This window comes from Gouania willdenowi, chromosome 3, assembly GCF_900634775.1.
Source record: "Gouania willdenowi chromosome 3, fGouWil2.1, whole genome shotgun sequence".
Taxonomy (NCBI): domain Eukaryota; kingdom Metazoa; phylum Chordata; class Actinopteri; order Blenniiformes; family Gobiesocidae; genus Gouania; species Gouania willdenowi.
Genome location: NC_041046.1, coordinates 7,283,525 through 7,303,265, shown reverse-complemented (window position 1 = coordinate 7,303,265; position 19,741 = coordinate 7,283,525). Strand labels below are relative to the sequence as shown.

The window sequence follows — 19,741 nt, the reverse complement described above, 5'->3', positions numbered from 1 at the left end:
GGCAGTTTTTTGGGCCTTCATGCAGACTCATGAGTTGGCATAAACACACACATGCTGCTTCAGCATTTGAGTTTATCACAGCAGCAGCAGTAAATATTAACAGTTGCTTTCTTCTCGTCCTCACCTCTTCTGACCACAGAAATAGTCCATTTAAGGTGATAATCATTTGTTTTGTCCAACTGCTGCATCGCATTGGGTCATAAACACGTCAGGTCATCCCATAAAGGCGATACGAGGCGGTATAAACTCTAACACATAGGGAAGTAAATTCATCAGCTGAGTCAGCTGTTTCAAACACTCACATGAGCTGCTATACCGCTTTCTTGTCATCCTCACCTCTTCTGACCACAGCAATTGTCCATTTAAGTTGATAGTCCATTGTTTTGTCCGACCACTGCGTCGCATTGGGTCACAAACACGTCAGATCATGTCAAAGTACCGCCTTTGACATGATCTGACGGCTACTAAAAATGGAACTGATTGTGAGCGCTCATGCTGCTCTTCGGGTTATCTATAAATTGAATGTAAAGATATTAACTGTAATATCAACTTGCCTTCGCTGTGTTTGTTTTACCTGTGAGGTAGTTTGAGAGAGACGAGTTCACATTCTTATGTAGGGTAGGAGGAGCCAGGATTGTCAAGAGGAGGAGTTTGCGGAGCTGATTTTTAACAAATTGTGGAATAACAAGGGAGGGAGGAAACAGAACTTTTTCAACGTTGGCCCTCTGAATGAGGTTAAAGGAATTTATATCACTGTAGCAAAAACCATTAGAAAGTGATTTTTTCATCATACTGCTCCTTTAACTAAAAAGACTGTAGTGGTACCTTCTAAGTTTGTCTGTGGTACTGCAGTGCTCTTCCCAGCTGATCGTGTCCTTCAGGCGGGTCTGAAGAACCTTGTTTTCCTTCACATATCTCTGCACTTCTCTTCTGCTCTCCTCCAGTTCCTCCTGTATTTGCTGCTTTTCTGCCTCTAATAGCATCAGTTGTTTAGACACCTTGGTTACTGCAGTTAGAAAACAGAAAGGACGAAGAACTAGGAAAGAGCGTCACAGAATGCAGTAGAGGAGTGATGGTCTTCATCAGTACCTTCTGACTGGTGTCTGCTGTGGCTGGCCTTGGCCTTGACGTGCTGCGCCTCCAACTGATCTACAAGGACCTGGTTCTCCTCCAATACTCGAAGAGCCTGCTGCTGCAGTTGTTGACTGATTGAAGAAAACATACATGAAAAGACAAGATTATGTGTTGTATTAACAATACACAAGGCTGAAAGGTTGTTTTCTGGGCGACAGTAGCCCAAGTAGCAATGTGGGTAGCTCCTAACGAAACGCCTCATTTACGCAACACAGCCATCTGCAGCCCTCGGTATAATTTTGTGTGGCCCCTGAAGTAGATGCACAAAATGAGTTAAAAACATACAAAGTTAAAGAAATACACACTATACAAAACAACAAAAACACAGAAAACATCATCACTGTTGAGGTAGGACTGATGACGTGACTGTGGTAGCTCCGCCTCGTGTACAATGTTATGAAATAATGTATTAACGGTATCATTGAAGTCCAGACTAATCTGACGTTGCACACCCTTGAACCAAGCAGCGGTCATGTTGAAAGTCTCAGGTCAGTCTGATCCTGATCTGCAGAGATATTTGAGGAACACACACAGAGACAGACAGACAGACAGACAGACAGACAGACAGACAGACAGACATCCCTTGCTTTATAGATACTGACATGAATGTTGATAATGTGGCCCTTAAATCAGAAAAATGCTTTTTTGTGGCCCCGCTGTGATAAAAGTTGCTTACCTCTTGTATAAAGACTTGTATAAAGGTATCATTAAATACCATCTAAAAAAGTTCAAATTCATTAATTTATTTTTTTATTTAGTCATAGTTATTGTCACTTAACAAAATTGTTATAGCTTTTTAAAAATTCAATCACGCATTCCACTAGGTTTCACCTGATCAAATATAAAGTTTGTGTACCTTTACAGTCCTAATATACAAATAAAAGAAGAAAACGAACAGAAAATCACCTAGCACAGGTGATCAGAAGAGCTAGTTTGTGTTTGAACACATTGGTAGAAGACAAGCTAATAATCAGCTGATTGTGTGACAAAGAAAGAATCGATCATTCTTTGATCTCTCTTACCAGTCGTTCTGGCTGACAGCACCTTCCATCTTAGAAATCTTCTCATGCAGTTTCTCATTCTCCTTGATCACATCCTCAGCGTGAACACGGAGCTTTTTCCCCTCCTCCTGCAAAAGACAAAATTAACTGATCAAGCTCAGAGTACTACACTAAAACTATAAATGAATGGCTTGACTGAAACCCCTGAGCAGATAATACAGTAAAACCCCCCAGTGAGAAAAAGCATTCTTCACTGTGACCATGAATGGATGCACCTGTTGGTGTTATTTCCACTAAAGCAGGTCATGCTTCTCCCCGTGGAACTGAAACAACAGCCTGAAAGAAGCAGGGTCACCTTGATACACAAAAAAGCTGCTGACAGATGCCCCAGCAGTTGGAAATTCATGGTTTAAAAGCTTCCTTTAGTGCCATTTGATTCACAGGAGCAGACAAAAAACCAACAACAAAAAGAGCAATTACTGCGAGCAGTGTTTCTCAAATGGGGGTACGTGTACCCCTAAAGGTATGCGATAGCACTACAGGGGGTACTCGAGAGAGAGAGAGAAATTAACAAATGAAAGCATTAAAACATGGGGTTTTATAATTTTTTATTATTAGTTAAAATGATAATCACACTGAATGTTACCAGTAACTCACAAAACGACAACAAAAACACACTAAATGAGACAAAAATACACAAGATCACTACAAAATACACAAATAAGAAACAACCTAAATACACCAAAAACACACAAACACAGAATAATTTAAATAATACCAACAACACACAAAAACGACAACAAAAACACACAAAATAAGGAAAAAATATACTGAATAATGAAAAGAACAGACAACAAAAAACTGAATATATGAGTCAGTCTTGGTCCCACATCAGGCGGGAGATGGCCGTAAATGATAAAAAGTATAAAAAATAAATCTATTCAGGAGGCACTAAATACTGTTTCATTCCACTTATTTACAAAATACAATTATTTAAAATGTGTGTTATCGCTCATTCAGTCATCATTATGATCTATAGGCGTTTTTTCACAGAATTCTGAGCAAACTGTCGTTGTTGGACATAAGGGGTACTTGCATTCCAAACTAAGAGAAATGGGGTACTTGAGGCAAAAAAGTTTGAGAAACACTGGTTTAGAGAAAAAATAATTCATCTTGGCAAAAATAGCATCAGTAGATGATATCAAATTTGTAAAGCCATGATATTTAACATAAAATGACACAACAGCTGACAGTCAAACAAATTAAATAGATTGGTTTCCTTTTTTCAAATTTCTCATCCATACTGTTCACTGATGCGTTCACATATACTGCATACATTGCAGTTGTGCTAAAGCATATTTCAGTGGGGCCTGTACTACAAAGCTGGATGAATACACTACCGGTTAAAAGTTTTAGAACACCCTCATTTTTCCAGTTATTTACTGCAATTCAAGTCATTAAGGCCAATGAATAGCTTGAAATGGTACAAAAGTACTAAACAACCAGAGGTAAAAAAAAAAAAAAAAGGTTTGGTTACCCAAAACTGAACAATAATGTACATTTCAAAATTATACAAATAGGCTTAATTCCTACAGGTGTTCCAGCTTTTCTTGGTTACTTACAACCCCCTCTGTCTGCATAAAAGCAGTGTTGGAACACTGTACTTTGATGAGTCATAAGTTTAGAATACATTTTGGCCTATACATTGATTCTATGTTTTCTTTTTCAACTCAAATGGCTTATTTGTTCCATGCTTTCATTTCAGAGAACAATGACACAATAAACTGAATCATTTTCAGTTAAAAACTGGAAAAATTACTGTGGTGTTCTAAAACTTTTGACCAGTAGTGTATATCCGAGCTATCTCTCCATTAGCTAGAATGATTTAACCAAACATTCTCAATCCCAGAACAGCTGTACTACGAAGCAGGTTATCAACACTTTCATTTAAGCTAGCTGTTTCCAACCTGGCTGTGTTTACTCTCACATTAAAGGAGTGGAAAATGCATCGTCTGACCAACCACAAATACAGAGAAACCTCACGTCATAATGAGGAACAATTCTTAACAAATTTGAAGAATAAAAATCCATAATTCAGACCAAAAACAACACTGTTGCTGTAGCAAAAGCAAAAAGGAAGGAAGGAAGGAAGGAACGCTATAGCTGGAAATATGAAAACTCAAGGGAAGGGATTTATCTCCTATTTTCTCTGTTCCTTGTCTTCTCTATCACATGCTTTTCTAAATGCTCGTATATATTGTTGTTACCACCGTAGTTCACTGGCTTTTTACAAATCATACAGCTTGCAACAGTTTCATTTTCGGCCATAAAATGGTACTGCACACTTTCTTTTGGCAGTCATCCGCTCCGTTTCTCCACTGTGTGTATGTGTTCACATGTGCGTGTATGTGTGTGTGTGTGCATGTGTGTTTTTTGAGCTTTGTGTTATGGAAGATGTCAAAACACAAGACAGGGAAAAGAAGGAAAAGGGTGGCTGAAGCACAAAAGGCTGCCATTTAGTGCAAGGGTGTGTGCGTGCGTTTCGAACCCCACCACCCACCCCACTCCAACGCAAAGCGTCTACACATTTGTATGCTAGAGATGATTAATCAAATATATACCATTATGATTTATTTGATGAGTTTTTATTATTTAATCATGCAAAGATTTGATTTGTGCATGATTAATCAGTTGTTTTTAAGGTTAATAGCTACATGGGGGAGATAGAGCCTGAATCTATCCCTGCTTTAAACAGAATTTAAAGGGCACATGTAGTGGAAATGTATATAACAAAAAATGTGTTTCACGTATTACCAATAAACAAAATACAAGTAGCTTATTTTAAAAAAAAAACACATTCAAACGACTTTTTAGAAGGATTTCATAAGTTAGGGCATAAACTATAGAGAGCTGCCATTTTGGACAGGATATGACGCATGTTCATTGATCAGCAAGGTCTGTTGATTTAAGGAAATGGTGCATTGTGGGAGGTAGAGACGTAACAGTCTGTTTACATTGTAGAAAGTGTAGTTTTTCTGATGGCTCACGGCGCTAAGCAACCATGTGTATCCACTCCTTCAGTGATAAAAGTGCAGCATCCAGGTTGTATGTTAGGAGAGGATTAAATATCACCTTTCTCACCAACTACTCGGCATGCAGAATTAACTTAACGAATGGAGCTGGTGTTTCCAGCAGAAACGAGCCATGGCTGAGTAGTTAGGTGTTGGAAGTACACAAATATGGCTAGCAACTGTGCTGAAAGCTGCGTGAAAGCATATCTGCAACGCTACATCCGAGGATCAGTACCTGACGGCGCACTAATGAACAGGTACATACATAAGAGGGATCAATCTGGTGGGGGTGCGGTTAGTGCCGTGACAGCTGTCCATAGTATCCCCTGTAAGCAGAAACGTAGAAGTGCTTAAGTACGTTTACAAGCTGCATTGTGAAGGAATTCTGTCGGACCGCATCTGATTTCAGACATAACTTTGCCCATTAGCTTAGCCCATTAGCTTAGCCTGCAGCTCCCTCACATAGCAGCTCAGCTTGACGTGGCCCTCACATATCACCAAACTTCGTCCATACGGAAACATTTTAAGTGTGTATCCCGTACCGTTATTATGGAGCCGACGTCTAGTAACTCTGACTTAGTGTTGTTATTTGGCTTAGAGACGCAAAAGAAATGTTTCTGTGGGGTTTTCCCTTGTCATTATAGCAACCATTGGCTTTAGACTTGACCAACAGAACATTTGCCTAGTAACAGCTAATAGGAATTAGCAAAAGTGCATCATATCCTGACCAAAATGGCGGCTCAAAATAGTTTATGCCTTAAGGTATTTTTTTCAATAAAAAGGTGCACGTATTTTGTTTATTGGCAATACTATAAACACATTTTTTGTGGGATACATTTTTACCACAGGTACCCTCTAAATGTCAACATATTTCTGATGTCACAATGAACGTCTCTTGGTGATCAAAAGTAAGATGACAGGCTAGAATACAGTGAGGTGCACTTTATTTCTTACTTTACATTTACCTCAGCTGTCAGCAGAAGTTTGTCTTTTTCGTTTATCTTGTCGTCATAAGCGAGAAACAGAGGAGAAAGGTATTTCATGTCAAACTGCAGGAACACAACACAGAAAAGGAGCAATATTAGGTGTGGCATCATAGCAATAAGTGGAATATGTTGTTATATAAAAGGAAACTACATTTATACAGGTGCTGGTCATATAGATAGAATATCATGAAAAAGTTGATTTATTTCAGTAATTCCATTCAAAAAGTGAAACTTTTATATTATATTCATTCATTACACACAGACTGACATATTTCAAGTGTTTATTTCTTTTAATGTTGATGATTATATATATATATATAATGAAAACCCCAAATTGAGTATCTCAGAAAATTACAATATTGTGAAGAGGTTCAATTTTGAAAACAACTGGTGCCCCACTCTAATCAGCTAATTAACTCAAAGCACCTGCAAAGCCCTTTAAATGGTCTCCGATCTAGTTCTGTAGGCTACACAATCATGGGGAAGACTGCTGACCTGACAGTTATCCAAATATGACCATTGACAACTTGCACAAGGAGGACAAGACACAAAAGGTCATGGCTAAAGAGGCTGGCTGTTCACTGAGCTCTGTGTCCAAGCACATTAATAGAGAGGTGAAGGGAAGGAAAAGATGTGGGAGAAAAAAGTGTACAACCAATAGGAATAACCACGCCCTGGAGAGGATTGTGAAACAAAACCCATTCAAAAATGTGGGAGAGATTCACAAAGAGTGGACTGCAGCTGGAGTCAGTGCTTCAAGGACCACCACACACAGACTTATGTAAGACATGGTTTCAGCTGTCACATTCCTTGTGTCAAGACACTCTTGAACAAGAGACAGCATCAGAAGCGTCTCGCCTGGGCTAAAGACAAAAAGGACTGGACTGCTGCTGAGTGGTCCAAAATTATGTTCTCTGATCGAAGTACATTTAGCATGTCCTTTGGAGATCAAGGTCCCAGAGTCTGGAGGAAGAGACACAGAATCCATGTTGCTTGATGTCGAGTGTAAAGTTTGAACAGTCAGTGATGGTTTGGGGTGCCACGTCATGTGCTGGTGTTGGTCCACTGTGTTTCCTTAGATCCAAGGTCAACGCAACCGTCTACCAGGAAGTTTTAGAGCACTGCATGCTTCCTGCTGATGACCAACTTTATGGAGATGCAGATTTCATTTTCCAACAGTACTTGGCACCTGCACACAGTGCTAAAGCTACCAGTACCTGGTTTAAGGTCCATGGTATCCCTGTTCTTGATTGGTCAGAAAACTTGCCTGACCTTAACCCCATAGAAAATCTATGGAGTATTGTGAAGAGGAAGATGCGAGATGCCAGACCCAACAATGCAGAAGAGCTGAAGGCCACGATCAGAGCAACCTGGGCTCTCATAACACCTGAGCAGTGCCACAGACTGATTAACTCCATGCCACACTGCATTGCTGCAGTAATTCAGGCAAAAGGAGCTTCGACTAAGTATTGAGCACTGTACATAATCATACTTTACATGTTCATACTTTTCAGTTGGTCAACATTTCTAGAAATCTTTTTTCTTCTTTTTTCTTAAGTAATATTCTAATTTTCTGAGATACTGAACTTGGGATTTTCATTATTTGTCAGTTATAATCATCAAAATTAAAAGAAATAAACATTTGAAATATATCAGTCTGTGTGTAATAAATTAATATAATATACAAGTTTCACTTTTTGAATGAAATTACTAAAATAAATCAACTTTTTCATGATACTCTAATTATATGACCAGCACCTGTATACACATCACATTTGGTATGAAATAATATATACAACAATCAATTTACGAATGTTTAGTCACTCAGGATGACGTACTCACATTTACTCCCTCAACTGAGAGAGCTTTAACTGCTAAACAACTCAACAGAAGTGAGATAAAGAATAATATCTGTTCAGGTAGTTTTCTCTATTCAAAGGAGCCTTTTATCTTATTTCACAGCAATGACCGTACTGCTGTTTGTGAATACTGACCAGCGATGGAGGAGGAGAGCCTGCCTTTGTTAAACCACTGGGTTTGGAGCTCTACATAGAAAAAAAAATGCAGAATGTTAGCAATCATGAATCACATTATATCAATCTTAAAAAGAGGAGATGGGAACTTAACAATTATTGAAACAGTGGTAAGATATGATTTCATGAAGCTTCCACAAGTTTGTATTCTACAGCTTAAGGGGATTATCTGCAGCTTTAGTCTTATCAATGTATAACCCGTGATCTGGTGCCTATTTGCTGTTCTGTGTGTAATGAGTGCAACAAGTGACAACTGCAGTGTAAACAAAGTAACAGTGATGAAAGAAGCAGATTCCCCAGTGAGAAAACACAGCATGAAGCAGCCATGATTAGAATCAGAAGATGAATTTTCTTCCACAGTATGAAAAACACAAAAACGGATTACATACTTTAAGTTTTATAAATAAGGTAAAGGGATGGGCAGAAACAAGAGCTTTTTTCACTTAGCAGGGTTTTGAAATAAATGTGCCCAATTTTTTTATTACTATTAATAATAATAATGCATGGAATTTATATATATATATTTATATTTTTGGTCACTCAAACCTCTTTACATGCCATTATTATTATATAAGTTTCATTAACCTCTGGAGTGTAGGGTATAACTGGCCATTTTGACAACTTTTGATTTTACCTTTAAATCTCACTATAAAAACTGTTCAGTTTACCTTGTTTGGTATCGTATTTTTCAACATAACTTCAGCTGTATGAATGTACAGTTACTTGTTCATTTTGACATACTGTATAAACATAATAGACTTAAAATCACACAAACACTAAATCCGAGTAGAAAAAAGTGTTTTTTTTTCTGCAAAAACCACAAATATGTTTAACAAACCAATTTGATGAATGATAATGCAAATATAAAGTGTAATTATCGAAAACATATGTACAAGTTCACAAATAAAACAAGTTATATGGCGTTTTTCCCAAATCATTTAATACAACTTTTTACAAAACCTCAAATGCCGCAAATTATTTGTGCTACTGCAAGATCACAGGCCTAACACTTCCCCTAATAGGAAAGAAATGTATTTTCTGCTGGCAAACACTTTCATTTTGCGAGAGAAGGATAAACGGCCCGTCTTTATTGTTTGTTTCTGCACCGAACGCGACAAAAATAATCAGTAAAAATGCAGCATTTTTAATGTATCATAACTATTGTTCTACTTGGACTATCAAGATCATTTAAAAACTGCTATATAGTTTGGAATCCTCACTTCAACAGAGTGGACACTGTGAGGCTGCATCTGCATGTTTGTCTTAAATTGGTCATGTGATCCGGATGTGCCGTCGCGTCCATGGAACCAAAGGGTTAATGGTTTGGCTTGGAAAAATAAAACAATATAAACACATTACCTAAAGAATGTCAATTAAGAATAATTCACTATACGTATATATATATATATATATATGACAAAGGTACATTAAAAAATCCACAAAGAAGAGTGACGTTAACGTTGGTGTCATTGCCCGATCCTTTCACGTGCCTGATCCTTTCCGTCACTCTTCATCGTGGATTTTTATCTGCTTTCGTGCTGTGAGCATTTGTGTTGTGTTGTGAGGTTTGTATGTGTGCGCTTTCGTTTTGTGTTGCAGTGTGGCGTTTGCCAAGTCAATCTGTGTTGTGTTGTGGGGTTCTTAATTTTTTGTTGTGTTGTGAGCTTTTACGGCCACCATAAGAATCAAATGAAATTATCCCCTGATAAATAGCTTTGATTAGAAATACTGCTGCAAAGCGATCTCATATCTTCAGTGCTTTCCAGAGATCAATTTGAGGAAGATTTTTAAATATTGTTTTGCACTGATAAAAAAAAAAAAACTCATTGTGTGGCTGCTTCAGTTACATAAGCTTTTTAAAATATCCCATTCTCCAGGTGACTGATCCTTGGTGAGTTTTCCGCACCTCCTGTTGGGTCCGGGGTCTGAAGCGGGCCTGGTAGTCACTTAGCTCCACATTTATACGATGAACCGTCAACTTGAGGGCATCGTTTTCATCCACCAGCTCCTGAGCCTGTTTCCTCAGACTCTGCAGCTCTGCCTGGCTGCCTGCAGGCACAAGAATGAGAGTATTTCTAAGATTGTGGAGAACACTGTGAAAACCCTTCTATAAAAAGGCTTTCTTTAAAGTGGCAGTATTATGAAAAAAATCAGTTAATAATGGTTTTTCTGCAGTGATATACATTCCTTTAGCCTCATTCAGAGGGACACCATTGAGAAAGTTCTGTTTCCTCCCTCCCTTGTTAATCCACATTTTGTAAAAAGTCAGCTCCAAACAGGCGAGTTGGGTTTTTCTCGCGTTGTGATGTCACAACGTGGAAACTCCTCCTCCCGACAATCCTGGGTCCTCCTTCCCTACAGAAGTATGGGAGCTACTCCCTATCAAACTACCTCACAGGTAAAACAAACATTGCGGTTTAATATAGAATATACATTATTGTCACATGTAAAGCTACATACACAAAATGTGTTCTCTGCATTTAACCCCTCCCTGAGGAGCAGTGGGCAGCCACGGTGTAGTGCCCAGGGAGCAGTTAGGGTTTATATAAGGGACTGATCAACATCCCACAGTGATGGACCAGAAAGATTAAAAGCCCGCTCCCTTAAGCACTGGTCCCTTTATCCATAGATAATATATTTACGTTTAGTATATAGATAATCCAGTATATAGATAATCCAAAGCGCAGTCTGAGCGCTCACAATCAGTTCCATTTTTAGTAGCCGTTATAAGGCCTTGCATCGCCTTTGACATGCTCTGACATGTTTGTGACCTAATGCGACGCAGCGGTTGGACAAAACAATGGACTATCATTTTAAATAGATTATTCCTGTGGTTAGGAGGCGAGGATGAGAAGAAAGCGACATAGCAGTGAGTGTTTGAAACAGCTGATTGACTCCGCTGCAGATGTGATAAACACACACCATTGAGCAGCGTTTGTCAGACTCACAATCACAATAGCCTCTTAAATAGCCATGTGTTTCACTGTAATGTGCAGTTTTTTGGTTGAAAACAATAACAAGAGTGTGTGGATAGCAAAAGAAAATTGCTATGGTGAAGTCTGTGTGTACTGACACGCCCACTCGTGCATATGCATGAAGGCCCAAAAACCAAGAACAAATGGAGATGGGTGAAAAAAAAGCACAATACTGGACCTTTAAAACTCATAAGGAAGAAAAAAGTGGATGGTATTAGCTTGGAAACTAAAGAGGAGCACATGCATGTGAGGTCTTTTCACAGTAGCTCTCTATGGGGCATGGCTGACACTGCTCTTTCGTGCTATACTCTACACAAGTACCAGCAATTGTAGAACTCTACCACACAAACAACTTCTGAATAGTAAAAAATAGGGATGTAAATATCAATTGTGAGGCTGTTAAAAATCAACTCAAAGGTGTCACGGTTCACATCGATACTTGAATTGTAGTACTTTTAATTATTTATTTTAATTTATGTTTTTAACGGCAAAGGGCGCTATCTATTTATAATCTGAAATTCAGGACGCACCACCGTGTTTTAAATCAGAGGTGTGGAAGCATTTTGGCTTCCCCAAGACCAAATGAAATAAGTGAGAAAGGCAAACGAGAGAGAGAGAATGAAAGGTATAGTTTATTTATATTATTTCTTTGATAAGGGATTTGTCTTAAAGTTGTACAATTGTTAAGGCACAAAATAAATTTTCAGTTGCACTTTTAAAAAGAAAATGGACTATTATGCAGCTTTGCTTAGTTTACTGTAGAGCCAGAATTGAAATGAATAGGCTTCTTCTTTATTTGTACTATTTCTTTATTTATTTCCTTCAGGATGTACTTTTAATTTAATTGAATTGTTTTGCATAATTTATCAAGGGATTCTTTTGACAATGAAAGATAAAAGAAAATAGTACAGTATTTTTATTTTATTTTCAATGTCTAAGTCTCATTTTGTAAAATAAATCATAAGAGAATCGTATCGTGAACCTAGTATCATGAATCGAATCGTATCGGGAGTTGAGTGAATCGTTACTACAAATACTGAGTCATCATCAGTCAGTAGACCTTGTAAGCTCAGCTGCTTTCTGTCCCTCTCTGCCATCTTATACTTTCCTCCTTATGATGTTTCCATTTCTACTTCCTCACTTCAATCCTGTTTAAACTCTCAGTAGCTCCTCCAATCTACCTGCAGTCGACTCTGAGAAGGATTTGCTGTGACTGATCTCCAGTTCCAGGCGTTGCAGTCTCTCCTCCAGATGCTTCTGATCATCTGCCATCCTTGTCTTCCTCTCTGGATGGCCCTGAACACGTTTCTTCAGCACCTCACTGTATATGTTGCAGGGTTCTTCAGAAGGGTGGGGGGTCAGCTTTGGGTTTCCTTGGACGGGTGGCAGACTCATTACACTAGCTGTGCCTACATACGAGAAAGGATTAATAATACTAAACAATTAGGATAAATATGAAACTCTGATAATAAAAACACATCAAATAAGATCAGTTACAATTACTTTTCAGATATTAAATATTGAAATCTTTGAGACCTGCATATAAATTTAAAAAAAAAAAATCATACAGATAACATTTTAAATATATAGGCAAAGTTATTGATATGAAAATGACAAACATATTTTGGTAACACTTTACAATAAGGGTCCAAAAAGCAATTACTCACTTATGAGCAGATGAGATAATGAGTACAAATATATACTACTCAAGGAGAAGTACTATTACTTGATTTAAATTGTACAAGTCGAGTACAAGTAAGTCATACATATAACACTCAAGTACAAGTAAAAATTAGCTCAATAAATAGAACTCAAAGTAAAAGCTACTAGTTAATTTCCACGGTTTCCCTTGCAGACAGTAAACATCTCGTTTATAAATGTTAAAAGGAAGAATTTTGCACAGTTTATTTTCCACAAAGGCATCTGTATAAAATAAAGGGTTTGTTAAAATGTACAATTATCTAAAAAAAAAAAAAAAAGAACATCAACGAATTCAATTTCAAAACTAAAAAAATTCTCAGACTCTAAGTATAGTTACATTTATGAAGTCTAAAAGTGAGGCACTCCTATACATTTAAATGCTTAATAAAGACTTTATTACATTTTACAAATATATTGATCGATAAGTAATGCATAGATACGGATAACTAATTACATTATGTAACTTTTATTAATGCTTAACAATGTTTTAATTAACTCTGTGCAGTAATTAATTAATTAACCACTTAATAATGCATACATTTTAATGATTAATAACATTATTAAACTGTTAACTAATGTTTAATAATGAATTAACTGACGTTAATCAAAGGACCTTTATTGTAAAGTGTTACATATATTTTCTTTTTATTTCTACTGCAACATCACAAACATCTTTATGTATGACTTATCAAAACACCTGGTTTATTTTAAAAATAAAAAGTAAAATTACATGAGATACAAAAGTGAAAAATGTGTGATATGAGACACATTAGGCATATCAAAAAAAAAGAAAAGAAATGTAGTTCACGCTACAATGAGACAACAAATTATGAAAATAAATAAAGATAAGAATGACCTTTACACTCGTTTCTTTCTTAGTTTACATTTTAAAACCAAAGAAAAGTGTTATGTTCTGTTGGGTCTTTGTTTATTCTGATTCTTGTCTGTGTTTCAGGTGTTCCTGCTTGTGGCTCCACCTCCCAGTGATGTCTGTGTGCTTGGTGGGTGATTGATTAGCTCCCTCATGTGTTCACCCAGGTGTGGCCCATTCCTAATCAGGCCTCCTCCACTATATAACTGAGTGCGTGGTCACAGTGTGATTGTTGGTTCGTTCGCTGTTGTCTCCCTCCACGTGTGCTGTCATTCCTGTTCTTGCTTCCTGTTCCTGCTCCCCTGTTTTTTGGATTTTGAGTTTAGATTTTGGGATTTTTGCTTTACTATTAAAAATGGAGTGGTTCCGCGAACGAAATGCCTCTGTCCTGCCTCCATCTCTTCGTGCATTTAGGTCCACACCCACAGCAGACCGTGACAGAAAAGTGTATATGCCTTAATGAAATCAATGTGCTGACAGCTATACGACACAAAGCTGACTGGTTCTGCTGATTTTATAAGGTGCATCACAGGATGGAAAGAGCACATCGAGGTGACTTTTAAATTTGAGAAACAGCGAGAGCAACAGGAGGGAAAGGAAAGAAACATGCAGGGAAACACTTCCACTTACACGAAACAGCTTCTCTCCAATTTCCAGAGCTCTTTCTGTCTGAGGTTTTCTTTTTTCTGGCTACACGGGGCCTGCTTCTGGTTTCCTTGGAGATATCTATGAAACATGAGGTTTGGACATGAGCTCCCATCGCTGCAATCAACTGACAAAATGCCCATGCTCAGTCTCAAATGGCATGCAAAAGTGTATTATCTCCACATTTCAAGAGCTTATACAAAGCAGCGGCTGCGAGTCATTATAACGTAGTGATCCTGGTTGGTGCATTTTATGTGTACAAAGCTTTTTAATCCAGCACTGCTAAAGGCCTGAGGGCATCTCAGGCAACAGCAGCTGTAATGAGACTATTTGTTTTGCACAAATGGCGAAAGCTTTGCTTATCGACATAATAAAGTTACATTTTAGGGCTTTGACCAAGCAGAGCAGCAACAAAAATGCCGCACAGCAGTTCATTGCATCCATGGATTCAACTACAACCTGTTTATTCAATATTTGTATCACAATGTTTTAGCTACAGAAAAAAAATCACTGTTTTTTTTGTTTGTTTGTCTTTAATTAAATATTGACCAAATAGGTTTTTTTAATGGTTTTGTTAAATAGCTTTTCTTTCTTAATAACTGTACGCATCAGGGTTGGGGTCAATTACATTTTTCAATTACAATTATATCTTCAAATATCCATGTTCAATTACAACTCAATTATGATTTCAGTGACTGGCATTTTTTCCAAATTACAATTATTGATTTCTCCCTGAAAGTCAATTACAATTCCCTTCTCAAATACGAAAGTTCAATTACGAATAAACACAATTACCGAGCCTGAAATAAATAACCTTATGAAAATTGTGTTTTTCATCTCTTGGTTACCTTGTTAGGCTTCCTAATGATTAGGACCTAATCCATGAAAATACTGGTATCAATATTTATGATGTGGATGTCTGAACCTTTTATTGTCAGTATTAAGGCTGAATGATTAATTGCATTTGCGATATTATCACAATATCATAAAACACGATTTTCTAATCGCAAAGGCTGCAATTTTGTTTCATTTTTTTGTGTGTCTCGTCCTGTCTTGTACTGTCCTGTTAAGTTCAGAGAGTGTTTAAGAAGTGCAGTCCACGTGTTTACATGTTTCAAGAAACATGAGGTGTTGAAGAGATAATTATTACATATACCAGTGGTTCTCTAACTTTTTTGGGCTAAATTACCCCCTTTCTGCAACTTTCAGCTAAACAGCTCTAAAACTGAAGGTCTCCTCATTGGGACCTCACACCAACTTCCATCCTCCCCCCTGACTGTTAATTAATTTGCCGGCCATGACATTCCTCTCACATCCTCCGTTACAAACTTGGGGGTTAGATTTGACTCCCACCTATCATTTAACAACCACATCCAACATATCTGCAAGACTGCCTTCTTTCACCTCCGGAACATCTCCAAACTCCGTCCCTCCCTCTCCCTTTCCGATGCAGAGAAGCTGGTTCCTCCCGGCTTAACTACAGCAATGCACTCCTCATCGGGATCCCTGGCAGGAGCCTGCAGAGATTGCAGTGCATTCAGAACTGCGCTGCCAGGGTCCTGATGAGGGTGCACAAATCTGAATACATCACACCCATCCTCTATAACCTTCATTGGCTTCCTGTTAGGTTCAGGATTGAGTATAAAATCTGTATCAGTGTGTCTACGGCAGCGCACCAGTGTACCTCAAAGAACTCATCCATAGTCACAAACCAACTCGACATCGCCGCTCCTCTGACAGTCACCAACTCCATGCCCCCAAAATATATCTCCGCACTATGGGAAATAGCGCCTTTCAGACGGTTGCGCCTCAACTGTGGAATGTCCTCCCCAACCCCTTGAGGATACCACAGTCTATTGAGGCTTTTAAAAACAAACTAAAAACCCACCTCTTTTGTAATGCATTTTCTTAATATGTTTCTTGCTGTTTTTACTGTTTCTACATGCTGTCTTTACTGTTTTTATGTTTGGTGTTTATATTTCCCTGTAGCACTTTGACATGTGTTTTTCATATGTAGAGTGCAATACAAATAAAATGTATTATTATTATTATTATTATTACTTTTGAATGCAAGTACCCCCTTTGTCCGACTAGAATTGTTTTGTGAGTTGCTGGTAATATTTAGTACAGGGATCTGCAACCTTTACTCTCAAAGGAGCCATTTTGCCTCATCTCACTTGGATTAAAGTCCTCCTGGAGCCGGAAAAAAAACCTTCTCAATGAAGACAATACAGTGAATGAAATTCTATACAGTTAAAATGACATAGAATAATGTTTGATTTCATGATTTGATTTATATTGATCATGTAAATGGCAACTTAAAAACAGATTAAAATAAAATGAAATAAAATAACATCAAGAAATAACAACTAAACAGTATCTTGCATCTTCAAATTCTTACACATCTCAGTTTACATGAACACAATGTTATATAAAGAAGATTATTTTTAGTTAATGTATTTAAAGGGCTACAAAAAGTAACTTGAAGTTTGATAACACATGATCATGTGATCAACACATGCTAATTTCTCATTTCTTGCCACACATAAAACATGCATATTTAACCTGTACATTGGTGGTTAAATAAATCTGTTCCCACACAATTAAAATCTCTATTTTCTTCCAGAATAGTGTTTTTATTGGTTTAGTTTTTTTTACCAGGGATTTAAAACTTAAGGTTAGCCACAGGTGCAGCAAAGTTGATGGTCTGTAGATGTTGCAGGAAGTGAAGTAGGAAGGTGCTGAGTCATTGCACAATGTGATTTATTTTTAGGTTAACAAATTGTTATATCTTGATTTTATTTGTCATTAATCAATAATAGCCTCTGTTGGAAAATAACAACTCTTTATTCCAATAGGTTTTTTTTTAAAGCTATAGGGAGCCATTGCAAAAGAGTCAAAGAGCCACATGAGGCTCCAGAGCCGCAGGTTGCAGACCCCTGATTTAGTATGATTGTAATTTTTAACTAAAAATAAACATAAAACCCCATATTTTGAATGTTCATTTGTTAATTTTCCTCTCTCTGTGCAATATGTGTTCAGCACATTGAAAAAAATAACATGATAATTTTACGCTTACTGAATTGTACCCATTGAATAAGAAAAAGTCATAAAATATGAAGCAAAAAAAAAGTTCATTATAATTTTTTTGAACAATAAACAGTGATTGGGGTCAAACTGACCCAAAGGAAAATATGAGGGTTATGTAACCGCTACCCTTTTTCAAAGCCGGAATCTGCCCCAAAGAAGCCATATTAATTGAGCTCTAATAGATACATCTGTATATACTTATCTGTGCTGAATAAATACCTGGAGAAGAAACTCCTCTGACAGGCATCTGACTGGGCTGGGGGGAGGTGGACTGGAAGACAAAGACAGGTCAAAGAGTGAGACACTCATACACACATGATCTTGTCAAACAGCCTGATAATGGAGACATTAAGTTCAACTTGGGTTCGATGAAATCTTAGATGTCTTAATCCTATGAGGGTCCATCGCAGAGTTTTCCAACTTGTTCCCAGAGGTTCACAATCCAATCACAAGGAGAACCTCGGTACCAGTGGCAGCTGGTGCATTTTTCTCCGGGGGTAGAAAAATGTACGTCTCCAAAATAGACATACACCAAAAACAGGGTTTGTGTAGGTTTGAACAAATAAGTCAGGAAAATTGCAGTCACAGAACCAATAAACAAGCAAGAACAAATGTCTTTTATACAATGGAATGAGTGTGTGTCAGGGTTATTATACTTCTTGAAATTTCATTTTTTCATTTCAGTTTTTTTTTTTTTCAGATATATATTTTTAGTTAGTTTAACAAGTAATTAAATTTAAAAAAAAAAGGGGGTGACAAATGAAGTGGTAAATTAACATACATAATTTAAGATCTGACAAAATATAATTTAAGACACTTTACAAAATTTGGACGTATTATAGCGCAAATGTTTGTGCCCAGAGACAGTCCAATGGCTTGTATTGAAGAGGAGTTACTGCACATGTACAACTTTTAACGAGAGTGAACGGTAAAGATTAGTGTTCCCCAAAGCGGGAAAACATCACCAGTCAAACACAGATGAACGAAACAACTTTACTTATATTCATTATCTATGTCATATTTATTTAGATTAACTAAATACAGATATAAATCAGTTTTGTCGTATTTTGGATTCATTATTATTTTATCATTATTTTTATGTCCTACTCAAACTAACGTGGTGAGTGGTTGGGGGTGCCCTAGCGCCCCCCATTGGCCAGCTGCCACTGAACAGAGAGAGAGAGAGAGAGAGAGAGAGAGAGAGAGAGAGAGACAGATCTGCCATGGGTAATTAGTCACAGCTCTAGCAAGGTGGCCGATTACTGATCTGCTTTTTATCCCAATAAGGGGGATGCGAGGGCCACATTATCAACATTCATGTGAGCATTTATAGAATAATGATCTATCTAAATATTCATACAGGGGGTGCGGGGAGTCACACAAGCAAGCGACTTTTTTCTCAATAGAAATTAGTGACAAAGTTAGGGACTTTATCTATGTTAGTGGAGAGTTTTTAGGTGTTTTAGAGACTCTGACATGAATGTACATATCACTCTGTAGTTACTGTCCTGAACAGCGGCCGCTGCCATCAGCTCGTCCTCGCCACAAGCACACACAGAGGGGGCAGCACTGATCCCAGCTGCCTGTTGCTCAGAGCAGAGTGACAACCACCAATCCACATCCAGACTGCAAAAAGACTTGCATCTAGCTCAAAAACGTTCATCATGTCTTTTTACTACTGTGAACGTTTTTTGGTTCTTTTTTCCAGACACTAATTGTAGGAGTAGATGTTGTTCTTTACCTTTTTTCCTGACAGTTTCGGCGATGTCTCTCGCCTTCCTCAGAAGCGTCTCACTGTCACTGTCAGTGAGACTTGCGTCTGCTTCTCTTAGGTTTACACGCGATGTATCCATTTCCATCTGTTCTCACTCAGCCTCTGAAACCAGTGTGTATGGGGCAGACCCTGCGCAGTCATGCAGATCTTCGAAGATGCAAAGCGGTCAGTTTCTCCCGAGTATGTTTGTGTCTTTATTCTGTTGATTCTCCACCTCAGTTTGCCTTTTTCCTCTTGCTTTGCCTTGTAACTGTTGTCTAATGCCGCGATGGAAACTTCTGCTGTAGCATCCACCATTGCACTTCTAGTACTGATGGTACATGAACTTCAGTTGAGCAGCCAATAGTAACGCACAAAAAGATCTCTGATTGGCTGATATCCACCATTACGCTCCTGTATTACAAAATGTCATTTACAGGGCCAGGAGAAAGAGACTGTCGACTCAGAACGTTTTGGTATA

The 19,741-nt window shown here is 37.8% G+C and overlaps 1 protein-coding gene across 2 annotated transcripts in view; it reads right to left on the bottom strand.

Moving 5' to 3' along the window:
* Positions 1–19,741, bottom strand: part of cep89 (centrosomal protein 89) — a 124,630-nt gene that overhangs the window by 91,012 nt on the left and 13,877 nt on the right. For both annotated transcript variants that reach the window (XM_028477268.1, XM_028477269.1), the window contains 9 exons: positions 17,727–17,778; positions 14,403–14,498; positions 12,382–12,609; positions 10,132–10,274; positions 8,187–8,237; positions 6,172–6,255; positions 2,157–2,263; positions 1,090–1,205; positions 826–1,006 (listed from right to left, as the gene is read on the bottom strand). In XM_028477268.1, coding sequence (XP_028333069.1) covers positions 826–1,006; positions 1,090–1,205; positions 2,157–2,263; positions 6,172–6,255; positions 8,187–8,237; positions 10,132–10,274; positions 12,382–12,609; positions 14,403–14,498; positions 17,727–17,778 — 1,058 coding nt within the window. The remainder of the gene's footprint in view (positions 1–825; positions 1,007–1,089; positions 1,206–2,156; positions 2,264–6,171; positions 6,256–8,186; positions 8,238–10,131; positions 10,275–12,381; positions 12,610–14,402; positions 14,499–17,726; positions 17,779–19,741) is intronic.